This window comes from Tachypleus tridentatus, chromosome 2, assembly GCF_004210375.1.
Source record: "Tachypleus tridentatus isolate NWPU-2018 chromosome 2, ASM421037v1, whole genome shotgun sequence".
Classification (NCBI taxonomy): Eukaryota; Metazoa; Arthropoda; class Merostomata; order Xiphosura; family Limulidae; genus Tachypleus; species Tachypleus tridentatus.
This window is the reverse complement of record NC_134826.1, coordinates 77,358,176-77,383,308: the sequence shown is the minus strand read 5'-3', so window position 1 is coordinate 77,383,308 and position 25,133 is coordinate 77,358,176. Positions and strand designations below refer to the sequence as shown.

Sequence of the window (25,133 nt, the reverse complement as noted above, 5' to 3'; positions counted from 1 at the left end):
TCAAATGGCTTTTATAAAAGTGACGTCACAGTCATGTGAGGACAACTTATATAAACTGATGCATCAGTTGTTGTTGTTTGGAATTTCGCACAAAGCTACTCGAGGGCTATCTGTGCTAGCCGTCCCTAATTTAGCAGTGTAAGACTAGAGGGAAGGCAGCTAGTCATCACCACCCACCGCCAACTCTTGGGCTACTCTTTTACCAACGAATAGTGGGATTGACCGTCACATTATACACCCCCACGGCTGGGAGGGCGAGCATGTTTGGCGCGACTCGGGCGCGAACCCACGACCCTCAGATTACGAAGCGCACGCCTTAACGCGCTAGGCCATGCCAGGCCCCTGATGCATCAGACATAGACACTTAGCATTAAAAAAGTATATTGTTACGTTTTGATGGATTAAAATTTTACAATGTTAAAAACTCATGGAAAATTTCTTGGATATTAGAAGAAATGTGGAAAATATTTTACATAAGATGAACAGCGCCGAAGAATACTTGTATATTACACTTAAATATTTATCTCTTAGTACTCTACTGAATTAACTTATACATATATTAGCATGATTAATAAAAATAAATGTACCCAAATCATGATAAAATTTTAAAATTGAAAGAGATGGTTAAACTGCTGAAAGGGGAAAAGATTTACATCTCCAAGCTTTTGTCATACATTTGCTGTTTGACCAGAATAGTTAGTTATCTACATGAAAAGATAAAACCTTGGAACATGAGCTCTTAATAATGAAAGTGTACCAGATAGTTACAATGTCTGCAACCAATAATTCCGTTACACTTGTTTAGTTCGGTTGCAACACTAACTTCATTCTGAGTTCAAAATTATCGTCCACTCAATGTTTCTCGGCAGTTTTATATCTTTCAAACCTATTGATTAAGGATCTGAACAATGCCAAATCGGCACCCTAAAGTGAATATAAAACATCTAAGATGACTGCCATGACATATAATTGACCTATCTTCACTTCCGTATGAGTTATAACAATTTTGTTATCTATGGCTGGTATTTAAAGAAGAGTATAATGAGACTAAGACAGTTATTGATAAAATACTGATGCATAAATCATGGAAGACTAAGTTTAGACACACTGATTGAGAAAAAAAAGTATTTTGTTCTGAATTTCGCGCAAGGCTACACGAGGACTATCTGCGCTAGCCGTCCCTAATTTTGCAGTGTAAGACTAGAGAGAAGGAAGCTAGTTATCACCACCCACCGCAAACGCTTGGGCTATTGTTTTACCAACGAATAATGGGATTTACAATCACATAATGCCACTACGGCTGAGAAAGCAAGTATGTTTGATATGACAGGAATTCGAATCCGTGATCCTCAGATTACGAGTCGAGTGCCTTAACCACTGATTGCCGGGCCAATGATTGAAATTATGTTAACATAAGCAAAGGGCTTTCTTGAATTTCTGGAGGACAAATTTCTGTGTCACATGCTCAATGTACCAAAAATAAGGGATGTAGTTTTAGATTTATTGTTAATCCCTAATGAGAATTTGATTAAAAGAGTTAGAAATGGGTGCTGTCTATTTACTGCTGAGCTTTCTTACCAACAAGTCACTGACACCTACTGTAAAGAATATTGGCCCTACAAAAATATGACACTGGTGAACTAGCCACGACTATACAGTGATAAATGGTGGCAAAAGAAGACGTGAATGACAATGGAAGAATGCTTATATGTGTACAGTTGTATTGGTATCAATAATAGTGTAAACATTACAATCATGCTATATAATCACGTCAACTGATTTTGATAAATGGATTTAGAGAGGTGAGCAACATAGGCTAAACAACAACGATCTACAATGACAACAAAAATTAGAAAAATAAAAGACAACAGAGAAAAGACGGAGAGAGAATAAGAATACAAACTGAGAAAGAAGAAAGTGGGAGAGGATAAATCAAGAAACAGAGAAAAAAAGAGCACAAGTCGGGATCACAAAGCTCATCCAACAGAAAGACAAAGGATCCAAGAATGACAATGGAGTCAAAGCCAGCCAATACAAGCTGCCCAAATTTGATGAACATAAAGGTGACATGGATGCTTTCCTGGAAAGATAAGAAAGATTTATCTAAAGGCAGAACTGGAAAAAACCAACTGAGCAAGCTGTCTCAGCCTACTTATCACAGGAAAATGCATGCAGGTGTATGCAGGCATGACATCAGAAGATGTCATGGACTATGACAAATTAAAAGTAGCATTGTTAAACATTATGAATTTATTGAGGATGGTTTTCATCAGAAGGTCAGAGAAGTCAAACCTGAAACTGTAGAAACTGTATTTTAGTTTGTGACACTTCTACTGCGATACTAATACATGAACAGTTCATGACAATGTGGTCTACCGACATTTCTGTTCATAAAGGAGAGAGCATCAAAAGACGTGAAAAAAATTATTAAGCTGGCAGAATCATACACAGAAACCCATGGAAAGATCATAACTGACATGTGCAAGAATAACAATTTAGCACTGAAGCCACGATACCACCAAAGTTTATAAGAACTCGATGGACAAAACCGAGAAGAGATGCTATATTTGTTATGAAAGGGTGGCACATTCCGAATGAATGCAAGCCTGGTATAAGTAGAAATTTCAACACAAAACAACTCGGGCTACCTACAAAGATGGTGCTAGAAAGAGAAACTATTACCATGGATGTTGTTACCATAAGAAACAGAAGAGAGAGACAACACATCAAATTATCCACAAGAAAGAAGAGCTATTTCCATGACTAAATAGCGCACGACTGATGGTGAGCTAAAGTTAGCAAATGGACCAAAAGTTTCCTTAGGTGAAGACTTTTGGGGACAGCAAAATAAAGATCCAGAAGACACTGGGTGCAGCAGTGAAAACCATTTTAGTATCTGATGGTCAAATTACAGACAAGGTACATCTGTGTGTGCAGACTGATGCGATAATGAGAAAGTTTCTCATAGCAAGAATAGAGATGGGCAATCCATACTATATGGAATACTTTGAGATTATGCGTATAAAGGCACACATCTATGACCAGGTGATTGGCAATATACTATGTAATATAAATTTGGAGGAAACAAACATAAAGGAGACTGGTAAGGCACCTGTAGTAACCACTAGATGTCAAGGAAAGCAAAACAAGTAAGACATTAAGCTCTTGTAAGTCTGAAAAGGTAATACTCCAAATGTAGGTTTTTGCTATTAAAGAAAAACACTTCACTGCGGAAAATTTGTGACAGTTCCCAGGAGAAGGTCAAGCACAAGATAAAGTGGAAATAAACTTACAAAATAGAGGACAGAACGAAAGCGCTGTATCAAACTTACCAAGACAGTTATACTGTAGAAGTTAAACAGATCATAATACCCATAGAATACCAGACTCAAGTGATGAAGCTAACTCATGAGTTAAGTGTGGGAAGACATTTGAGAGGAACGAAAATATAAGACAAAATCATTGGCAACTTCCATTGGCCAGGATTCATTAGAGATGTGAACAGGTTCTGCAGGTCATGTGACATCTGCCAAAGGACAATATCTACAGGGAAGGTAGTTAAGGCACTACTGGGTGAGATGCCTGTCATAAAGAGACATTCCACAGAGTAGCTGTGAACTTGATCAGACCATTAGCACCTGTGTCTGACAACAGCAATCGCTATTTCCTGACAGTAGTTGACTTATGCTACACATTAGCCAGAAGTCACAGCATTGGCAAAGACGTAGATTGAGAAAGAGTAGTGGAAGCTCTCCTGAACGTGTTCTGCAGAGTAGGTTTCCCAAAAGTAGTTTTAAGTGACATAGGGATCCAGTTTACGTCAGAACTAATGCAAGAAGTATGCAGATTAATCAGCATTAAGCAACTCTTCACCAACCCATACAACTCTAGATGTAATGGACTTTGTAAAATAGTCAATGGATTATGAAAGAGAATACTGAAAAAGATGTGTCAAGAGAGATTACAAGACTGGGACAGGTATCTTCAGACAGTATTATTTGCTGACCAAGAAATCTCACTAACAAGTACATGATTTTCACCCTTCAAGTTATTGTACTGAAGAACACTACAAGGTCTGTTACCGATATAAAAAACTGCGGACAGGAGAAAAAGAGTAAAAAGGAAGGGCACATACCACATGTAGCAATTGAAGCATAAATGAAAGTGACATGCAGAACCAAAAAATAGTCGCTTTGTCATAGCAAATAAGTTTGATAACTACTTTGTTCATCAATTCTTAGTGGCACGCATGTTCATTATGCACAACACTGCAAAACTTGTACACGGTTGTTGCCCTCCAGACTTTGTATAAAGTTTGGATAATATCTGCCTTAGAGCTTTTAAAAATACTAGCTGCAGCACAATCAAAGAACCACAGCTTGGTGGTTTATAGTGGTGTTGTAGCCTACATTCATGCCAAGCTAATTCACCATACACATGCCACAAATTATGCACATCTACACTACATTATTCTGTATGTGCCAGAAGGGCTTTATCTTGCTGCACAGCAAAGAGCACCTATGGTAAATTTGGGTTCTTTAATTCTCTTCTTAAAATTCCTGAAGCGTTAATCATTTAATCCATCCATCAGTGGAGTCTCCTATTTTATGGCTTGATGATGCTGTTGTGGAAATGGTTTCAACACACATATGGTGTCCAAGATTAGGGCATTCTCAAAATAAATGAAGTCTTCCCATTTTCATTTCTGTGTTGCCGACCAACATGACACACTTTGACGGTCACATTCTTGCAATGTTGTTGACAAACTTGCTCTTGTCTCTTCCAGATTTCTACAGTTTTCAACCATTAAAATGTAGCACTGTCCACATAGATGGTGAAATTTCTATCATACAAGTTGTGATGATAGTTTGATAAAGATTACAACTAAATAGGTTAAGTATACACACGTGTTATACACTGTTGATACGCTAGATGTCATCTGTAGTAAAACACAGAAAATCACTTGTGTATATGCAGGTATTTCCTCCACTACATAAACTAATAAGATTCTGTATTCCTGAACCCAATGTGGCATACATCACATAATTCTCCTATAGAGAATAATTTCACCCTGTTACACAGTTGAATCTAACATAACTTTTGTAACATGTTCATCCAGATAATGTCAATGCCAAATTCTTCTTTTTTTGAAAGACATTCCTTAGACACATCAGAGTTCTATTTCTCCACTTGCATGCGGTCTACCTCCACTTTCACAGATAAACTTCAGTATCAAATTGTCTCAGTGGTGCTAACTGCTGAATCTTCTAGACCTGTTATGCCATTTGCAAATACTGATAGCCTGTCCTCCTTGTTGCTTTATAAAGTATGAGGTGTGTTTGTTTTTTATCTTTTATCTTAATGTCTGAAATCTAGCAACAAAAGAATGTGTTTGTCACCCGAATGTTTTGAAAAAGGATGAGAAAGCCACTAGGTGGGCGCTCTTAGCGTTTGATTGGTTATTCACAGATATATATAGAAGTAGGTGTAGGTGAGCAAGTGTTTCCAAAAATGGACAAAGGTGAGTGGGACCACTATGTTTGATTCAGGATATGTAGCGATATCTCAGTAAACAGAAAAAATAGGAGGTTTTTATTTCATATTCTAGCTTGTCAATATCGGTAAGTTGAGTTCCTAATTCCCAAGAAGTTATGGACTTTGTATTTGGACATCACAAATATCGAATTCGAACCAATGCTTTATTCAACATACCGACGTGACACACAAAACATTTTCTTAATATTTATTTTTTAAATTAAGAAATTAACCAATGTATAATACCAAAATTTAAATTATAATCTACAATCTGATACCAATCTTATTCATACGCATTCATAAAATAGTAGCTCAATAAAATTTTGAATGTGAGTTTACAAATTCAATGACATGGCCTTTGGCCCATGACCATTGAAAGACCCGTAAAGATGGAGTTAATTTTACGAAAGTGCTGTGTAGGATAGTCCATCTGAGACATAATAACAATAGCGGTTGGAAGCATTTCTCTTCCCCAGAACAGGCTCAAAAGAACAGCTACCTATTGTGTTATAAAAGAAAGCGTCTTTGTTAAGGTGAGGATATACTTATAAATTGCTGAACACAATATTAGGAGTTTATAATATACTGCTAAAGAGACGACCTCAATCATATACTCAATAAAATACCATAATCAACAGAAAAAGATGATGTATTTATTGGAGTCTCTTGAGCATGTCCCTTTCTTGAACACAATGTTAAGAAACTTTATCGAATACTGTTGTGAGATAAATAATGAAATACTAAAATCAACGAACTAAACTTGGAAGTATAACCCAAATACTCAAATGTTCTCTCAAAAGACAATACTAGGAGTCTAGATTACTGTTGCAGGTAATAGCTCAATAATCCATTAAAATAAATGTAACAGCCAACGAAAAAGTTGATTTATCTCCCAGAAAATTTGTGAACATGTTTCTTTGAACGCAGTGTAAGACGTCTCTGAGAACGAGTTTTATAAACTACTCAATGAAATACTTCAATGAGTTGATGTATCTATCTCCCAGGAAAGTCGTAAATATGTACCTTTTGGAATACTGTGATAGGAGTTTCTATAGAATACAAACAAGAGATCAATCAACTATCTACTGAAACACTACGATCAACAAAGAGTTTTATATATCTACTTAGAAATACGTGAACATGTTCCTCTGAACACAATGGCAGTAGTCTCTCAACGATACTGTTGCAACAATATATTTATCAATCACCTAATGAAAAATTACAATCAAACAAAAAGGTGGCGTATATTTCACGAATCTCACGTGCATGTTCACATCTGAACACAGCTTAGAAGTCTGTATACAATACTATTATAGGAAAAGTACTTTTAACCAAACAACAAAAAAACCCTCAATTAACAACACGTTGATACATCTTTACGAATACTAGTGAACACAATGTTGGAAGTCTTTATAGAATACTGTTGCTGGCAAAAGACCTATGAACCACTCAGTGAAAGACTACAATCATCCAAAGTACTTTGAATCTATTAAGAAACTAATAAATATTTAACATATTTTATCTTCCCTCCGATAGCTCAGACCTTCAGTAGCTCAGCGATAAGTCTGAAGGTTTATAATGCTAAGAAAACTCGTTTTGATACTAGTACTAGGCACTGCACGGATAGTATATTGTATACCTTTGTGCTTAATAATAAACAAATAATTTGAACATATTTTAGTCTATTTATTTAAATTATTGTTATTTCCGAATGCTAAAAATAAATTCACTGAACATTTTACTGCAAAAGCATGTTCTTAAAAGTACCTCTATCGTATAACTATTTTGAAATTGTGATGTAGGTGCGCAACAACTAAAGTCGAAGTCAGAATTATTCCACAGAGTAAATGCGATGGGTGGATAAGGCACATACGAACTAATAAAGAGCACAACTGGCGAAAACCTGCATTATTCCACCAGTTGGTGTTGCAAAATAATTTTAATAAATATATTTTAACCCACCAAAAACCTAAATTTAAATCAACAAGAACTTGAGAAAATACTTAAGTAAACTAATGATAGTAACTTTTAAATATAAAATAAAATTTTATTCGGTTTCAAGTATTTTAAAAGTCGATAAAGAAAACAAAAGTGTGTTCGGAATCTTTTCGAATGTAACTAAGCCCTGTTTCTCCAAAGGGTCTCATTTGTAAACTAGAATATAATATTTTGAAAATGCACATTTAACTTTCTTTATAATGTACACATAAGTGCTGGGATGTGTGGCAGAAGTGTCATTATCAAAGTATTTGTATGTTTCTCTGACTGGCGATTAAACTTCTGATCAGATACTACGAAACCCGGAAACACTATGTGACGCAAATTTTGTTCCTGGATAGTATGTGTTATTTCTTAATTGTTTATGTTGTAAAAATACAGAAAATGGCCATTATTCCCTTCAAACTTTGCTTTTGTGACCTCGATAATGAAATTTAGAAATTAACCTATTTTCTATGTAAAAACGGGCAAATTTACACATTTTCATTTACATAAAGTCTGAATAAAATAACATATGAATCAAGATTTATATGTATTTGTACTAAAGTTACACACAAATGATTAGAAGTGAGTAGTTTTTCGAGATTTGCGACTGTAATGTAAATCAGTTTCACATATCAGCCCCCAAATATAGTCTCCCATCATGTTTTCGTTACACTCTCCTTGGTAGTGGCATTTAAAGTCCAGTATATCTTAGTGAAAGCGCTCGCTTTGCTCCTCTGAGTATGCTCCCATGTTCTCCTTGAATTTATCAAGAGGAGCATCAAGGATATGGACTTTCAGGGACATCCTGCAGCCCATTTTGCCGTAGTTCTTCACCAGAACCTCAACCAGTCCCACACGATTTTCGGTCTTGTGATTGCCCAACAAGCCCCGAACTATTGTAACAAAGCAGCCCTTCTTACTAAGTTTCTTCGGAAATTCTGTGCACTCAAGGATCTTCTTTATTTGTGGCCCAACAAAGACACCAGCTTTGACCTTTGCCTCAGACAGCTTAGAAAAAAAAGTCTCGAAGGTACTTGAAGGCTGCAGACTCCTTATCAAGAGCTGTGACAAAGTGTTTCGTAAGACCCAATTCTGTGTGCAATGGTGGGAATAATACCTTTTGGAGGCCCGCTAGTGGCTCACACTTGAAACTGTGCCTCCCCACAAAGAACTCGGTCTCTTGTGGCCAGTGCTTCTTCTTGCAGTGCGCTGCGATGTTCCTGCTGTCCCAAAGGTAGAGATAACAGGGAAACTTGGTAAAGTCTCCTTGGAGACCTATCAGGAAAACCACCATTTTGAAGTCTCTGATAACCTCCCAGCCATACTCATCATACTTCAAGGCTTCTAGCAAGGTCTTGACGCTGTTGTATTCCTCTTTAAGGTGCACCGAAAAAATATTTAAATTTTAAAAGGTCTAAAATTTGTATAATATAAAATCTTACTATTTAAGCAAGCAAGAATTGTCCGTCTTGTCTTCTAGTATTTCTGCAGTGCTCGCAGGTAAAATGAGGTGCCCAAGTTTTGTCTTGATTCTGACAGGCATGCCGAAATATGCCTTGTAGGTTTCACACATTTTAGCAGATGCCGTCACAGAGTACTTTTTCGCTCTTGTCTTGATAAATTGGCCACATACATAGCAGAATGCTTGCAGCTTCTTGATGCCATCTCTGATAAAATCAGATAGGTCTATGTGTTCACTTAGGCAGCTAGAACTAAACTGAAGTGGTGAGTCCCTGTACATATATTACTACTGAAAGTTCTAGAAAATTCTAAAAGATTATTGAAAATTCTCGTAAGTTCTACAACAGTCTAAAAAGTTCTTGAAAATTCTTGTAAGTTAGAAAAAATTTTCTATCAGCTACTCAGAACTGAATCTACCTGGAATGTTCTGGAAAATGAGTAAATTTGAAAATTTCATTACACAGGTCACAAAAGCAAAGTTTGAAGAGAAAATGAGATATTTTCCATTCACTTTGGGCATAAGCAATTGGGGAATAACACTTTCTGCCCAGGAACAAGAAAAAGTAAAAACTTTGTTACATAGTGTAATCTAAAGGAGATATGCTAGAACAAATCAATCGCTGATGCAAAGCTGAAAGAAAGCACAATTTAATGAGTTTGTACATACAACAGACGTCAGACTTTATCATTCTTAATTCTACAGAGCTTAAGCATCTTTAGTCCTTGCCAAGACACAAGTGTAATTTATCTACAGCACTCAAATACACCAAACTTAGTTCCAAAGAAGAGGTTTCTTTAACAGCGGTCAGGATTCACTTATATCATTGTAAAGATGTAGCAAAACCAGTTCAAAGACATCTTATATTAAATTCAAACAGCCAAGGTTATAATTGTACGTAAAATGTATCTACATAAAGTCAGTGACTTACTTTGTGGAATTAATTACAATATCGACGATATATTTATTTATTTGTGAGGGGTTAGGTTAATAAAAACATCATCTCATCCCAGCAAAAGTAAAAAAAAAATGTAAGTTTTCTGTTGATGAATTTTATAATTATTATTCAAAATATATAGTAATGGTGTATTATTACATATCTTTGTTTGTTGTTAATCACAAAGCCACTTATAAATATGACTGTCACGTTTTACATATTATATACAAACTAAACATTTCTAGCCTGTCACGTTTTACATGTTATATACAAACTAAACATTTCTAGCCTGTCACGTTTTACATGTTATATACAAACTAAACATTTCTAGCCTGTCACGTTTTACATGTTATATACAAACTAAACATTTCTAGCCTCCTTACTGTTCGATGATACAGTATTTACAAGTATAATATTGTATAAGAATTTGCAAAATTGATAAAATTACATGATAAAATTAAATGTTTTTATGTCTTTGCTCTTATTTTTTATAATGTCCAATTTAGACACTTTAGTAATATTCAGTGCATTCATCCTCCCAATGACATACTTTTTAGCCTCTATGACCAATTTCTGAATCTACAAAATCCAGAATTAACATTGTTAAATAATGTTTGATCTAAAGAACTTAAAAAGTATATCCCTAGAAGAAACGAATTATTTTACTTCTTATACTATGAGCAAGAGAATAAAATATAATTAAGTGTATTTCAGTCAATAAGTCAAAACAACAATTATATGTTTTGAATTTTATACTTACTACTTTTCAAGGAAGGTATCAGTTAACTTTCATTTAAAACTCATTATTCCTTACTTTTCTAGTGTGTTTTGATGAAACGCTAATTATGTTCCTATTTAAAACAAAGTAAACTCCCAATGAACTTTTATTTACCAATCGAGGGATGAACAAATATGTCCGCCGCTGGTATTGCGGTAAGTCTTCGGATTTACAACGCTAAAATTAGGGATTCGATTCCCCTCGGTGCACTCAACAGATAACCTGAGGTAACTTTGCAATAAGAAAACACACACACAAAATAAATATATATATACTTTCAATGATTTCCTACTGATTGGCCTTCTCTCCCTAAGTCGTTTAAAGAAGGCCTTATAAAACCAAGCCTAACTAAATTCATATTCGTTGAGGAAACAGATTGAATGACTATTCATATAAAGATGTACCAAAAACAGAGTTTTGATCAGCGCCCTTTCGTTTCTATTTTCTGCACTGTAACTTTTTATTTCAGTGCCGTTTGCTTGAGTTGAAAGTATTAAATTATCAAAATTATGAAAGGTATTATTTGTCTCATGTATAGCTAATATATCACGAAATTGTTTGATTAGAGCTTATTCTGAATAGCATTTCATTTAAAAGTAAAAATTTATATCACAGTATTTTTTATTATTAATAAGTTATGAATCACCATTTTTTTCATTTTCACCATAAATACAATATCTATCAATGAGTTTTTGAAATCTAACTGTGTAAGAGTAACTACTAATTTAATGTAGTTTGTATTGGTTTTTTTCACTTACGGTACAGGTGGTTAAAGCACTCGGATCGTAATCCGAGGGTCATAAGTTCAAATCCCCGTCACACCAAACATGTTTGCCTTTCCAGCCGTGGGGCGTTGTAATGTTACGATCAATCCCACTATTCGTTGGTAAAAGAGTAGCCCAAGAATTGGCGGTGGGTGGTGATGACTAGCTGCCTTCCCTCTAGTCTTACACTGCTAAATTAGGGATGGCTAGAGCAGATAGCCCTCGTATAGCTTTGCGCGAAACTAAAAACGATCCAAACCACTTACGGTATTTTGTCTTTTACTTGTTTAACCACAAAACGCTCATTTTACAATAATAAACGAATACACTTGGTTATTATTTGTACTTTGATACATTAACAAATCTTAAACACTGTAGTGTAACGACAGAAAAAATCAAAACATTACTCTTCAACTATTTCCTAAACTTAACAGAATAACTTACCCAAGAAAGGTAGTCCTCCTAAGGCTGGAAACCCACAGAGAGCTATAGCCAAGCTATGAGAATGAGCTGCTTTTTCTGGACCAAACACATCCGCGAACAGAACGACAATCAGGCCAATATACGATCCAGAAGCAAGGCCAAAAGCAGCAGAACATGCTAATAATGGAACGTATTCATCTGTAAACTGCAACAAGAATGCAAAGACACCAGACAGAAACTGGCCTATCATATACCAGTACTTCCTAGGAAAAATATGGTAGTCTGACAACCACGCACATCCAACTCGCCCAATTAAATCAGCAAATGCAACAGCTGTTAACAACGTGGCTGCTTGACTATGCGTCAGTCCTAATATTTTTTCTGCATGAAGAGGTAAAAAGTTTTGTGTTCCAGCATAACCTATCTGATGAAAACCCATGGAAAACACTAGAACATAAAATCGACTATCACTGAAAAAAGAGGTATCTATATATTTCAGTCTTCGAATCTTATTAACAAAAACTAAGACACGTCTTGGAATTCTCAATCTCGAATTATATTCATTCTGTATTGCTTGAACACATTCAGATGGGGAGTGTAAACCAGAATTTTCCTCACTGAGTTCCTCTACTACTGGTACAGCGCTAGACGATGGCCCCAAGTAAAATGTACTCAAATAATTGAGAGAAGTCACGGATTCCGTGGTTTCGACTACATTTCGCTCTAATCCATGAATAGCATCTACACTTTGGGCTATCAACAACGGTGTTCGTTTGTATGGCAAAGCACATCTTGAAGACCGTCGTGTACAGTGTCGATATGGTGAGTCTTGTTTGCTGCTTGTGGGTCTTAAGTGGTATTTTTGTATTTTTCGATCTTCAGAAACGAAATCTACAATACGTTCTTCTTCATTATAGCTCGTTTCTTGCCCTTCCATCGCTGTCTTAGGACTAAAATGTATATCATAAGTGTGACTGTTAATAACAATATCATCTACAGAGGATGATCTTTGTCGTTCACCAATGATATTGATGTCAATGGCACAGGAGACTGTACGAGAGTTGACATTGTTGCCTGTGTGACTGGTTGAGTGTGTAACTGGAGTAATTGGTGGCTGCGAGAGTAGTTTATCTTTAAATGCCTCTGCATTAGGATATTCAGTCTTCATGTGCCATTCTACAGGTTGCCACAACATTGCACCTGCACATGCATGAAGCATTAGACTTCCCATAATAAGAAGTTCTCCAGACAGATCATAATAATAAAGTAATTTATCTGCAACAATCGGTAGGATCATTCCTCCGGCTGTATTGCCTGCCATAGCAATTCCGTTCCCTAGACCTCGTCGACGATGAAAATAACAACTTATCATCATCACTCCAGGAGTAAAGCACATCACAGAAGCTAAGCCTAAAATATAATTGTTATCGAAAAATATTTCAGTAACGAATGTACAAAGATATTTGAATTTTTGCAATATAATTTTATATAACTTAAAAATAAACATTCTCTAAAGACAAGAGATAAAATTAAAAGAAGTTTAGATAATGCAGTAATAAATATATTATTGTATAAAATTACTGATTTTTGTCTGTTGTTAAGAACAAAGCTACAGAATGGACTATCTCCACTGTACTCACCACGGATATCGAAACTCAGTTTTGAACGTTAAAAGCCTTCATACTTACCTCTGAACCACTGTGGGACAAGCAATATTGAATAAGAAATAATAAAGTCATGAATTTAATTAAACTAAAAAAAAATGAAATAAATTAGTAGTGTTGTAAAGGGAAATTATATTAAGTTTCTAATATTGTTGCAATGAAGAATCTACAATAATATCAAATTAAACAATATGCTATCATCACGTGTTTTTGGTTGTTATTTTTAAGCAAAATGCAATAAATAGTTGAACATATCGTTAAGATTAAAGCAAGTAGTTATACAGACTCTTCTATTAGAGGATATCTTGTCTTTGTTCCAGTATCATTCTTATATTTATATATCGTTATTAAAACAAAATGTTTTACTGTTATGCAATACGACGCCTGAGCTGGGAACGCGTGATATATTAAACTGATATACAACGCAAAAACGTGATAATGAGTTTAGTTTTACCGTTCGTTACTATTCCATAAGAATAGTATAAAATTCTGCACTTTATCTGTTGTAAGTTGCCATTGATGAGTTGGAAGTAGTGGGGTTAAGAAAAGTAAAATGCACTTTCTGGAAAATACCAATCTGTGTGACACAGGAAGTGTCATACTGATAACTTCAGAGCCAAGTGCTAAAAGTCACCTGAGAGACGACAAGAGGCCTCATCAAGTGACTGCGCATGAACATTTGATTATACAATAATTCATTAAAATATTGCAGTTTTTGGGTGACCAGAAAGAGGAAAATAAAATAGTTATCCGACTACAACAATTTTAGTTTATTTGAGCAAAACATTTTATGTAACTTTATGATTACAATCTGAGTACGTAGAAACAATGTTAGAAAATACTGATGGTGTGATTCTTTGACTAGTTCTTCACTATTGGCATCTGACCTGTTAGAGTCATACTAGAGAATAAAGACAGCAGATCATGACCCCTAGTGGTGTCCTATTATAAACAACAACTCATTGTTTAACACTCCTACGAAAATGGGGCCTAATAGGCCCCAGAGCAACTTGAAAGGTTATTAATATCAGGCTAATAATTTTGTATTTAAATGAAATTGCCATTTAAATCCATTAATGAATGGATTAACGAGATTCCCACTGTCCCTATCTACTATCTAGCGAAACCACAGCCAGGGGAACGGGCTTGGAGAAATCAGGACTAGAAACGTCTTTTCGTAGGAGTGTTAACTCATTAGAGTATCAAGCAAAATCATGAATGAATACGAGTAGTCAAAAAAGGCTAGTAGGTTGTGTACAGTCAGCGCTATGGGAACTGTTTTAAGATGTGGTTACAAAATATATTCATCATAAGCTAATGATAAAATGTTGCAGTCAAGAGAAGTATATATCCTTGGCTTTTGTACAAACAGAGAAAAATAATTTCGCGAAATAGCAAATGCTAGGGGGCCATCAATAAGTTTAATAATAATAACTACACATTGTATTATCAGATAATCTATACATTTATTCGATTGGCCTGCTTTTCTGTAGACTAGGAGAACTGAAAATGGAAAAACCGGTAATCAAGATATATAAAAGATGTATACTTTCCTTGGCATTCAGTCTCCAAATTCTCTGTTATTTATATATTTAAGAATTGCTAGTCTGTAATCTCAACACAACAGACAAACAAAGTGGATTGAAACATGAAATATAATTCGAGATGTAAAAACCTAATGTATTCTTTGTTTCGTTGTATCACATACTGCAGTTCCAATTTTGCCTTTGGAAAAAGAAAATAAACTGTAATATAATCGTTAAACAGTTGGACCTTAGATACCAGCTTTTCAATTTTTATTCTTTCAGTTCATGTCATTGCTGAGACAGAGCGTTAATCATTATGTCTAGCACTAAACCTTTGGAATTTCAAAAATATTAATATAATTATATAGTTCAAAATTTGTAGTGCATATTGTAGGGATTTATAAATGTTGATAAAAGTTAAGAAAAACGACCTTTACACTCCAGACAAATACAAAACAATACATTTTTATTTAAAGCAGCATTTCGTCTTTGCGGCTTGTTCAGGGTTAATACACACAACTGATAAAATATATAACATATATATAAATATTATAAGATGAAATATTTTATCTTATAATAATCAGTAACCTTCAATAGCTACTAGCATCTTTCTGTAGACTGACCTTGGAAAATTTCAAAAGAACCATAAAAAAAACTTTCATCACACACTAAAAACAGAATTCATCCTTATAATAAATTGAGAAAGATTTTCCTCAACATAATATTTAAAATCAAAACTTTTTCAAGTAATTGAGCACATAAATTTAGTCCAGGTGTTTATGAAAAACTTGGAGTTACGAATAAATGATATGTACATAGACATATAATATATCACTAATTACAAGATCATGTATGAATAACCTTAGTTTGACAAAACTGATACACAGAGAAGTTGAGTACATTATATATGAAAGAGAAGCTAGAGCCCCATCATGCTATAACACTACACTGTCACGTCTAGTCGAAGCTAGAGCCCCATCATGCTATAACACTATACTGTCACGTCTAGTCGAAGCTAGAGCCCCATCATGCTATAACACTATACTGTCACGTCTAGTCGAAGCTAGAGCCCCATCATGCTATAACACTACACTGTCACGTCTAGTCAAGCTTTATATAACTATGCATCTTGATTAATAGCCCTAAAACACAGTTTCTATTTCAAAGGATTTTGTCATGAGGTTGTAACATCTAAAATAACAATGCTCCTTCTTGCCTGCTTTCCATAATCCGTCTCTTGTACGAGGATGGTGTTTTTCCATTGCTTGTTTCAATAATCCAATCACATAGAAATCCAAAAGTGCTGTATTCGCTAAATTAATTGGTATGTCGCTTTAAGAAATAGCATGAAGTCCCATTACATATACCTGCTATTTGATAGTGAACCCATAGGCTAATGGCAAAAGTCGTTCACATGTCCCGGGCAACCATATGCAAAATGACGAAGAATGATTTATGTCTTGTAACGAAGCCAGCTCTGGGGCATGACTTGCTTAAGGTCGCTTGCTGGATGATCCTGGTGCCCCAATTTTATACATATTCCTTTGTTTTATAATGCCAATAACTACAAGGGACATTCCAATTTTAAAACGTTCTAAATCCAGTAGCTGACGTCATCTTCATGATCTGAGTATATAAATATTTTGTTTGGAAAGGATTATTGCAAATCGTTTTCAAAAACATCACACACACTACCTACTAAATGCCAATGTTAGTATGTGCTTCTAATATATTCCTTTCCACGATAACTTTATATCGGCTGTTGTTATCACATGTTGTTGTCATGAATTTTTTTAATGTGACATTCAATCCTCTGAATTCTCTCCATGACAACTATTGTAAGTTTAAATTGATGGCATTTAAACTGTTACTTTTTTTACATTTGCGAACAAAATGTTGTTAGTTTTAAAATATTAATCCAAGATTGTCCAGATTATATAAGGTTGTTGTTTTGAATTAAGCACAAAAATACACAATGGGTTATCTGTGCTCTGCCCACCACGGGTATCGAGACCCGATTTTTAGCGTTGTAAGTCTGCAGACATACTGCTATGCCACTAGGAGGCGATTCTGTACGGATGAGTGATTTTGTACCTAAAGCGTTATCCTTGACCTTTAAATAACACTAAACTACTACTAACTTCACATTTAAAGTATTCATTGTTTAAATTAAGGCCTTTCTGTGATAAAGCGAGTTGTTAGAATATTTTAGATGCAGTTCAGACTGGTTGCTAGTAGTATTAGATAAATAAAACCGAACGTGCATGAAGAAGTGAATCTTGGATAAGATGTTTAGATGTCACATATCTCATGTGATTCTCTTACTACCATTCACTACTATTTCTTACATTCATAGTTACATAGAACAGTTTGATAACATATAATTCTACAATGTTTTTACACTACAATAATTTATATTTCAAAATTGTTTCTCAGTTCAAAAGTAAAATGTTTATGTATTATCACTCTTTTTGTTTTAATCCGTTGGTTGTATGTAGTATGAGTTGTCTATAGTCCATCTGAATTTACAGATGGATAACTAATGTATAACGTACATATCAATCATGCCGCTATGGAATTTAAAAGGTAAGTAATATTGTGATGTAATCGGGCATAGATATACAGGCTGTACAATTCTACGCAGCGTATGAAAGTCGATTTTATTTTTCCGCATTAAAAAAAGAGGCTTCACGATACATTAAATGTGTGTGTGTTTTTCTTTTAGCAAAGCCACATCGGGCTAACTGCTAAGCTCACCGAGAAGAATCGAACCGCTGATTACAGCATTGTAAATCCAGAGACATACCGCTGTACTAGCGGGTGACTATCCATTAAATGCTGAGCTTAACATCATTTTCAGATTTTATCTTTCAGTTTTCAGTACTTACTCACTGATCATGTATTGTTGAATTTTCACTATCATAGGTTTTCGTACCACACTTTAGAAAACCAATATAGTCAAGTTTGTTAAATAATAATTAATTTAAAACATTTAATTTTGGAAGTGCACTACAAAGTTTATTTATTAAAACAAGGTATTCAATGTTGCTCTGCACGCCATGGGTATCGAAAAGCGGTTTCTAGCGTTGCAAGTCCGCAGACCTGCCGCTGTGCCACTGGGGGAAGGGAGCATCTTTCAATAAAAGAATTCAAAAGGATGTAACGTTTCTCAAGTAATTCAACATATATTTATTCCATAACTGAAACATTTTACCTATGTTTTCAATGCGCATATATTAACAAATATGCAGTTATTTTTTTACATTATAACCACTTTGAAAATCTCAAACCATAAAATAAATCAATTTGAAGGCGTGTCCGCTTTCAGTGTTTTTAGCAAATTTAATCCAATACTACAGCAGTAGTTTTCTCGGATTTGCTCTCCTATGTTAATATGTTTTCGTTTAGTGATAAACAGATATTTTAATTTATAATATAATCATAATTAAATGTATTTCCGCAGGGTTTTCGAAAGTGTTTGATTTCAAGAGTAAATCAAACCAAAATTATCAGTAACAAATATTTGTATTTCTTACTTTTGAAGTTCACATGTCATGATGTGTTGTAGCCAACAAAGTACATAACTCTTCTCGTGATTCATGGCATGCGCATGTTTTACTGACGTCACAACAATATAAAAATTGCAACGTTCAGCGTCCTTTATATGACGGTATTTTAGGGTCTACTAATAGACTAACAGACAATACACTAATGCGGCCTTCTGCCCAATTTGGGGGGAATTTATTTTACAATTCTTAGTATATGCAGCTTATTAGCACATCATTTGCTTGGGTTTTAAATTTTCCGTGCAAAGATACAAAACTACCAACACATAAGCAGCCCTACTTTCGAACTGATAGACCAAAAGTAAGGTAATTAATAACCCTATTGCCAACTCATATCTGACAGAATAGTGAAAGTTGACTGTCTCTCTTTTAACAAACCAGAAGCCCAAAGTGAGGAGTGTGTTTCTGTGGCAACGGGACGCGAATCAAACGAGCACGTTAACTATTATGCCACGCTCATTTAAAACGTCCTTTGAAAATTTAATACTAGTTTAAATAATATAACAAAAACATATTTACAAATATACATACGTAAACAAAATATTATTTCTTTGCTGGTATACAAACAAATTACTTGGAGATTATATTACATTTTCCCCTTTCGTATGCCCAACAGGGGCACGGCTTTAGGTCTGTGGACTTAGAACGCTAGAAACCGAATTTCGATAGCCATGGTGTGCAGAGCAGATATAACTTTTGTGTAACTTTGTGCATAATTACAAACAAATTATATTTTATAGAAAAGGGAAGTTCTTTATGTTGTATGGTCTTGAACTTAACACCATAAAGTTACATACTCTTGATTTCATATATTATTATTGAGTAGACGTATACTTCTCACTCTCAGTTGTCTTAAAATAATTTATTCGATGTGTTTTTTTACACTCGATATTATGAATAGTTCTCAATTTTACGCACTCTGAAACAATAAATTGAGCTGTTCTTTTATATAACGTTATTGTTTTTTGCCTCTTTTTAATTTCTAGATTTAAACAAACGTCAGGAATCTTATATCAGAGAGTATGTTTTGCTAACCGAATTATAGCCATTTTAACTGATTATGTTTCACACTAACGATAAATTAGCCCGTCACTTAATACTTATTAGGATGCAGTTTCTTAGAAACCATAATTAGTTGAACTTTTTTATTTTATATTTTCCACCAATTTCGGCGCTCATATATTTGGAAACATACCAATATCTTTGCAAATTATTTCTTAACGTTGTTGCTGTTATTTGAGTACAAAGCCACACCATGGTTAATCTACGAGAAACCGAATCACAAACTTCAGCGTGTAAATCTGTAAACTTACCGCTGAGCCACCGGGAGGAAACGTTAACGTTGAATAGTTTGCCAACTCTAGAAATTTTCATAATAGAAAATAAAAATTAATAAACTGCACAAAAACAACACACACGAGTCACACATACCTCCTAGAACTCCATAGGTGAAGTAAAGACTCTTGATACTTCCAGCTTGTGACGAACAAACCAAACCCACACAGGCTACAATACCTCCGATAACAGTTACTTGGCGTGGGCTTATTTTCTGAGCCAATATACTACCTACAGGAGCTGTGAGAAAAGAAATACATTAAATGTTTCGATTATAATCATAGTTCGTCAAAACATGACGTAGTTATTACTTCAGAAATGTTATCTATTAGCGACTAGTATTGGTAATCTAATACTTGCAACAGCTACCTAATAATGGGCCCTCAACTCCAGCTTCCAAATTTCATATATTGGTATCATCAAAGCAAAGTCTAACATCACTTTTTAGGATCCTTAGGGTTACTAATTCATGATTCTGCTTGATAGCAGTGCATGAGAAGAGCTTATTTTTTACAAAATTCAGTAATGTGAAAGCATTTTCGTCCATTATTCAATCCGCTTTTAATATCCATTGATTTGTAAAACGAGCTTAGTAGATACTTTCGTGTAAGTTATGTGAATTAAAATATATATACATACATACATTTAATAAAAACATCTCCAATAATATTTCTACATTTTATATGCAAATTATATTGTTTTATTTCAGCTTATTGTACTCCAGCTCATTATATTAGTCATTACAATGCTAATTATCTGAGTTCCATGATGCTCCAGGTGTATCACTTTCACAATGAAAGTATATGAATCAGGTACTGATAATGTGATATCTTGAATGAATGCTTGTGTCTACAAGAGTCGAGCTGACAGTTATTGTATCGAACCAGGACAAATACTATCAATTAACCTTCAATATTATAAAACAACTATGCACAACAGGACCTCAAATGCTATTCCTTAAACACGTTTGGTAGTTGGCACTGAAATAATGTTTTGAAGAAAGTTTTTACATGTAGCAGTTTATAGTGATCAAATATCTCTTTTGTAACAAAAATAATCTTATATCAAGTAATATATTTCTATTGAAACGGTTTTGAACAATTTAATTCTGATGTATCTGATATGTTAAATTTCCAAGGATTCTTCCTGTCTGACAGTTGTTGCTTCATTTTCACGCCGCAACCTTTTCCTTGATATCAAAAGTAAAGGAGAAACAAACATCTCTCTGATGGTAGAATATCTGCTGATAGAAGGATACTCTGCTGAAAATGGTTAATTTAAAAGACAAATTATATCAGTTTCCAGAACCAACAACAACTGTTTTGTAGTTTAATTTTGTAACTACATGCAATGTTTCCCTGACTAGAATACCCTTTTTGGCTTTTCCTCATCTGTAAACATCAAATATGCATTCAGTCTTTTTACAATTTCAGCCTTCTATTCATGTAGGAGACAGCTAGGGGCTAGCACAATTCTTAAAGTTCCCATGTGTATTGCTCACTTATTTCTGTACAAGATTTACGCTATTATGAAAAAAGCAAGAAAGTGTTAGCGGCAAGCGAACTCTTTGAAAGCTCTTTTAGAAAATTCAATTTTATTGTCTTTCCTGAAGAAGCAGCAAGAAAGTTGTTGAGCCCACAGAAAAATTCTAAAATTTTGTCGTTTTAAACCTCTGCTATGAGCAATGTGAATTATTTTGGCAAACACATTTCATTAGTTTGACCATCTAGAATACTGCCAAATGGATTTTTGCACAAAGATTCACAGTAGTTTTGTCTTTCTCAAAATTAGTTTCAATATATTTAAATACGTTTGACATCTGAGAAACACACATCAGAAAATAACCTTTATAATTCATATTGTTTTACACAGGAATTTTGGTATGTAACGGATTTATCGTTATACATTCATTTTAATACTTACATTTGTTTCAGACTGATGCATGTGAGGTATATTGTTGGACGTGTATTGCACAAGTCTCGCCTGTTCTCTGAATTTGTAGAAGATTCTAGAGAGTAAGAATGAACAATATTCATATTACGAAAATGCTAGCATGTTTTCGAAGATTGTTAAAAGGTCTAGAAAATTATAATTTCCAGCTGTTTGAAATCGTAACACGTAACTTACGTAATATAATTTTGTTTGTTTGTTTGTTTGTGAATTTCGCACAAAGCTACTCGAGGGCTATCTTTGCTAGCCGTCCCTAATTTAGCAGTGTAAGACTAGAGGGAAGGCAGCTAGTCATCACCATCCACCGCCAACTCTTGGGCTACTCTTTTACCAACGAATAGTGGGATTGACCGTCACATTATACGCCCCCACGGCTGGGAGGGCGAGCATGTTTAGCGCGACGCGGGCGCGAACCCGCGACCCTCGGATTACGAGTCGCACGCCTTACGCGCTTGGCCATGCCAGGCCACGTAATATAATAAACCGGAGACTCGTCCGAGATAAATTATAACACGTAACAGGTATTATTTGTGTGACTGCAAATAAGTTCAGAAAAGTTTCCCATTTTGGATACATGGAGTACGGAACAGCCAAACATCAGTTCTATAAGGTCCACATAAAAAAATCAGAATGTATTAACAGTTCAAATGTATTTTTTCGTATGATCCAAAAATTTTCTAAATGTTTCAGCAACTATTCTAAATTCAAAGTTTGTTATTATTTATTGAAATGTAACATCATATTTTTCATACGTTTAGTTAATGCTGTGACCCATTTCCTCGACTTGTATTTTTTATTTAGGCACAGTTTCCATACGAGGTCTGTCCAATTACAACTTCAAAAATTATTTTCTGCAATTTAACTGTTATTATGAATCATGAATGCCTATTATTTTGTAACTGAACCCGCTATAATACTTTCTGCTTTGAAAGAGATATAATTTAATCATGTAATGAATTTCAATGAGCAAACTACTTAATACACTATCTTTTGTGATACTTAAACATCTTCAAATTTTGAATAATTTCTTAATCATATTACCTTCTTTGTTACGTTTTTCATTCCAGTTGCCTTATATTTGGCAAAATCGTTTGAAATCTATTCAATTTTATCTATCAGACAACTTTTTTTTGTTTTACTGGATTCTCTTTGAAATACCAAAGTTAACAGTTTTCAGTCCTTCTAATGGCAAAATAATTGACCAGGAGTATATATTCAGTTCGTATTTACTTTCAGCAACCTCAAACTCCAGAAATAACAGTCTGTTTTATTACTTCATTTAACTTTAACTTATATTTTGTCAATGATACTGTTCGAATCTTGTCTTTCAGATACTTTTCGTATTACCAAATATGAACTGTTCCTTATAAACACTTGAACAGCTTGCTACCCTTAGAAATCTTTTGCTTCAAGTATTCACATCACCTAGTGCTATTTTGTCGTTTCCTTTCCAAGGTAACGAGGCTGTGGAAATTGTCATGATGCCAAATTTCTGGAACTTCTACTGCTTATAAATTATTCAATATACCTAATTAGGTGTGTTGTTGTTCCGAGACATTTCTTCATTTATTTAGACCAGAGAAAAAAAGAAACACAGGTAAACCAGATACCAAATATATATTTTACCTCTTCAAATACTTTCAACATATCTTAAACAGTAAAGCCTGTTTTTCTAATAAAAGCTACTTATTTAGAAATAGTACAAAACAAGTATCCTACTCGTAGTGTGAATCGGGGAACGAACTCGCGGTGCTTAGGTTTTAGTTCACTTGTTTGTCTTATAGCCTAAATACAAAATAATATAAAAAATAAATTAAGTTCTAAAATGTTGATGTATAGTACTTACTTTAGATATCATAAGGGTATAAGCTCGTAATTATTTATCATCAAAGAAAATACATTTTCCATAACGAGTAATGCTTACTAAACTTTATGTTTCAGTTTAGTGTTTAAATGTAAAATAAAATATTTTATACTCTCAGAAATACAAACCTATTTATATAATTATAATTAAAATATTACCCATAAACGTCATAACTGCTATTTGAATTGCAGGAATCCATGCAACTTGTGAAGGTGTAGCGTCGTACCTCTCCATAAGCGGTGTGAAATAAACTCCAAAGGATTTAAGATGACCAAGTATTAACAGATTGGCTATCACTACACCAACTTCTACAGCCCAACCCCAACCACCGTCTGGGGGTACCTCTTTTCCTTGAACGACAACTTCTCCATCAGACTTGCCCGTCTTACTGGCAAGAGCATCGGTCTCTAAGCCTAAAGTCGGTGGAGATGAATTCATCTAATGTGTAGCTAATAGTAATACTGTGATTGTGATGTACGTAAATACTTTATCGGTAATTGCTAATCACTTTAATTCACCTTCTAAGTAAAACCTACAAACAGTATCAATTTAGATATACTTTATAAACTCGTTCGTGAAGAGCTTATTATAAACTAGCTATTAAACGAACATCAGCAGTCAGTGGTTCAACTTCAAGCAGCTAAGCAGAAAACATTACCAAAATTCTAAATGTTGGTATATGTTATATATAGTAAGATATAATACGAAAACATCTAGCTTCATAAAGACAGTTACAATATTAACGTAATGACAGATCTCAAAGCTGTTACGCTGAAGTAATCCGCACAACTTAAAACCGCCTTTGAGTTACTGGAATTTGCGCACGTGTGCTGCGCCTGATGCAAGAAAGTATTATCTCACTCTTTCACCAGCTGCTGACTGACGTCACGCAAAAACCCTCGTTTTAAAACATTCTTGGCTAGGCGTTAGGGTTTAAGTGGTTGCATAATATAGAATAAATTTATAGGTGGCGTTAATAGAGGTGTGAATGACTTGCACTTTTTCCACGTGTCTAAGAACTATTCAGAAAATCAAGGAAATATAGATAGAACTTTGTTCGTTGAGAGGTTGATCATTCTAATTAAGTTTCAAAAATAAAGATGTCATGTGTGGAAGGTCTAATTAATAATTTTATTAACCGAAAAAACAATTCAGTAAGCACCAATGAGAGAGAATATATATTGATATCCAAAATGCAAATATTTAGAAAAATACGTAACTTGTTTATTTTATGAAGTAATTTACAAAAAGAGACTACTATTTGGTTCAAAATAATTATATTAATTTGAGCGTGAGTACTAAGAACTTTAAGAATAGTGTTCCAAATAGGAGGGAGCTTATATGTTTCA

General features: G+C 34.4%; 1 protein-coding gene across 7 annotated transcripts in view; it reads right to left on the bottom strand.

Annotated features, from left to right (window-relative positions):
* LOC143244288 (uncharacterized) overlaps positions 1-24,675 on the bottom strand; it is a 73,839-nt gene extending 49,164 nt beyond the window's left edge. For 3 of the 7 annotated variants that reach the window (XM_076488674.1, XM_076488670.1, XM_076488671.1), the window contains exons 1-3: positions 23,943-24,674; positions 20,067-20,210; positions 11,901-13,289 (exon numbers count right to left, since the gene is read on the bottom strand). In XM_076488674.1, coding sequence (XP_076344789.1) covers positions 11,901-13,289; positions 20,067-20,210; positions 23,943-24,222 — 1,813 coding nt within the window. In that variant the 5' untranslated portion in view covers positions 24,223-24,674. Of the gene's footprint in view, positions 1-11,900; positions 13,290-20,066; positions 20,211-23,942 lie in introns of all 7 variants that reach the window. The other 4 variants (XM_076488675.1, XM_076488672.1, XM_076488669.1 and 1 more) reach the window with 3 other exon arrangements.
* Positions 24,676-25,133: the final 458 nt, after the last annotated feature.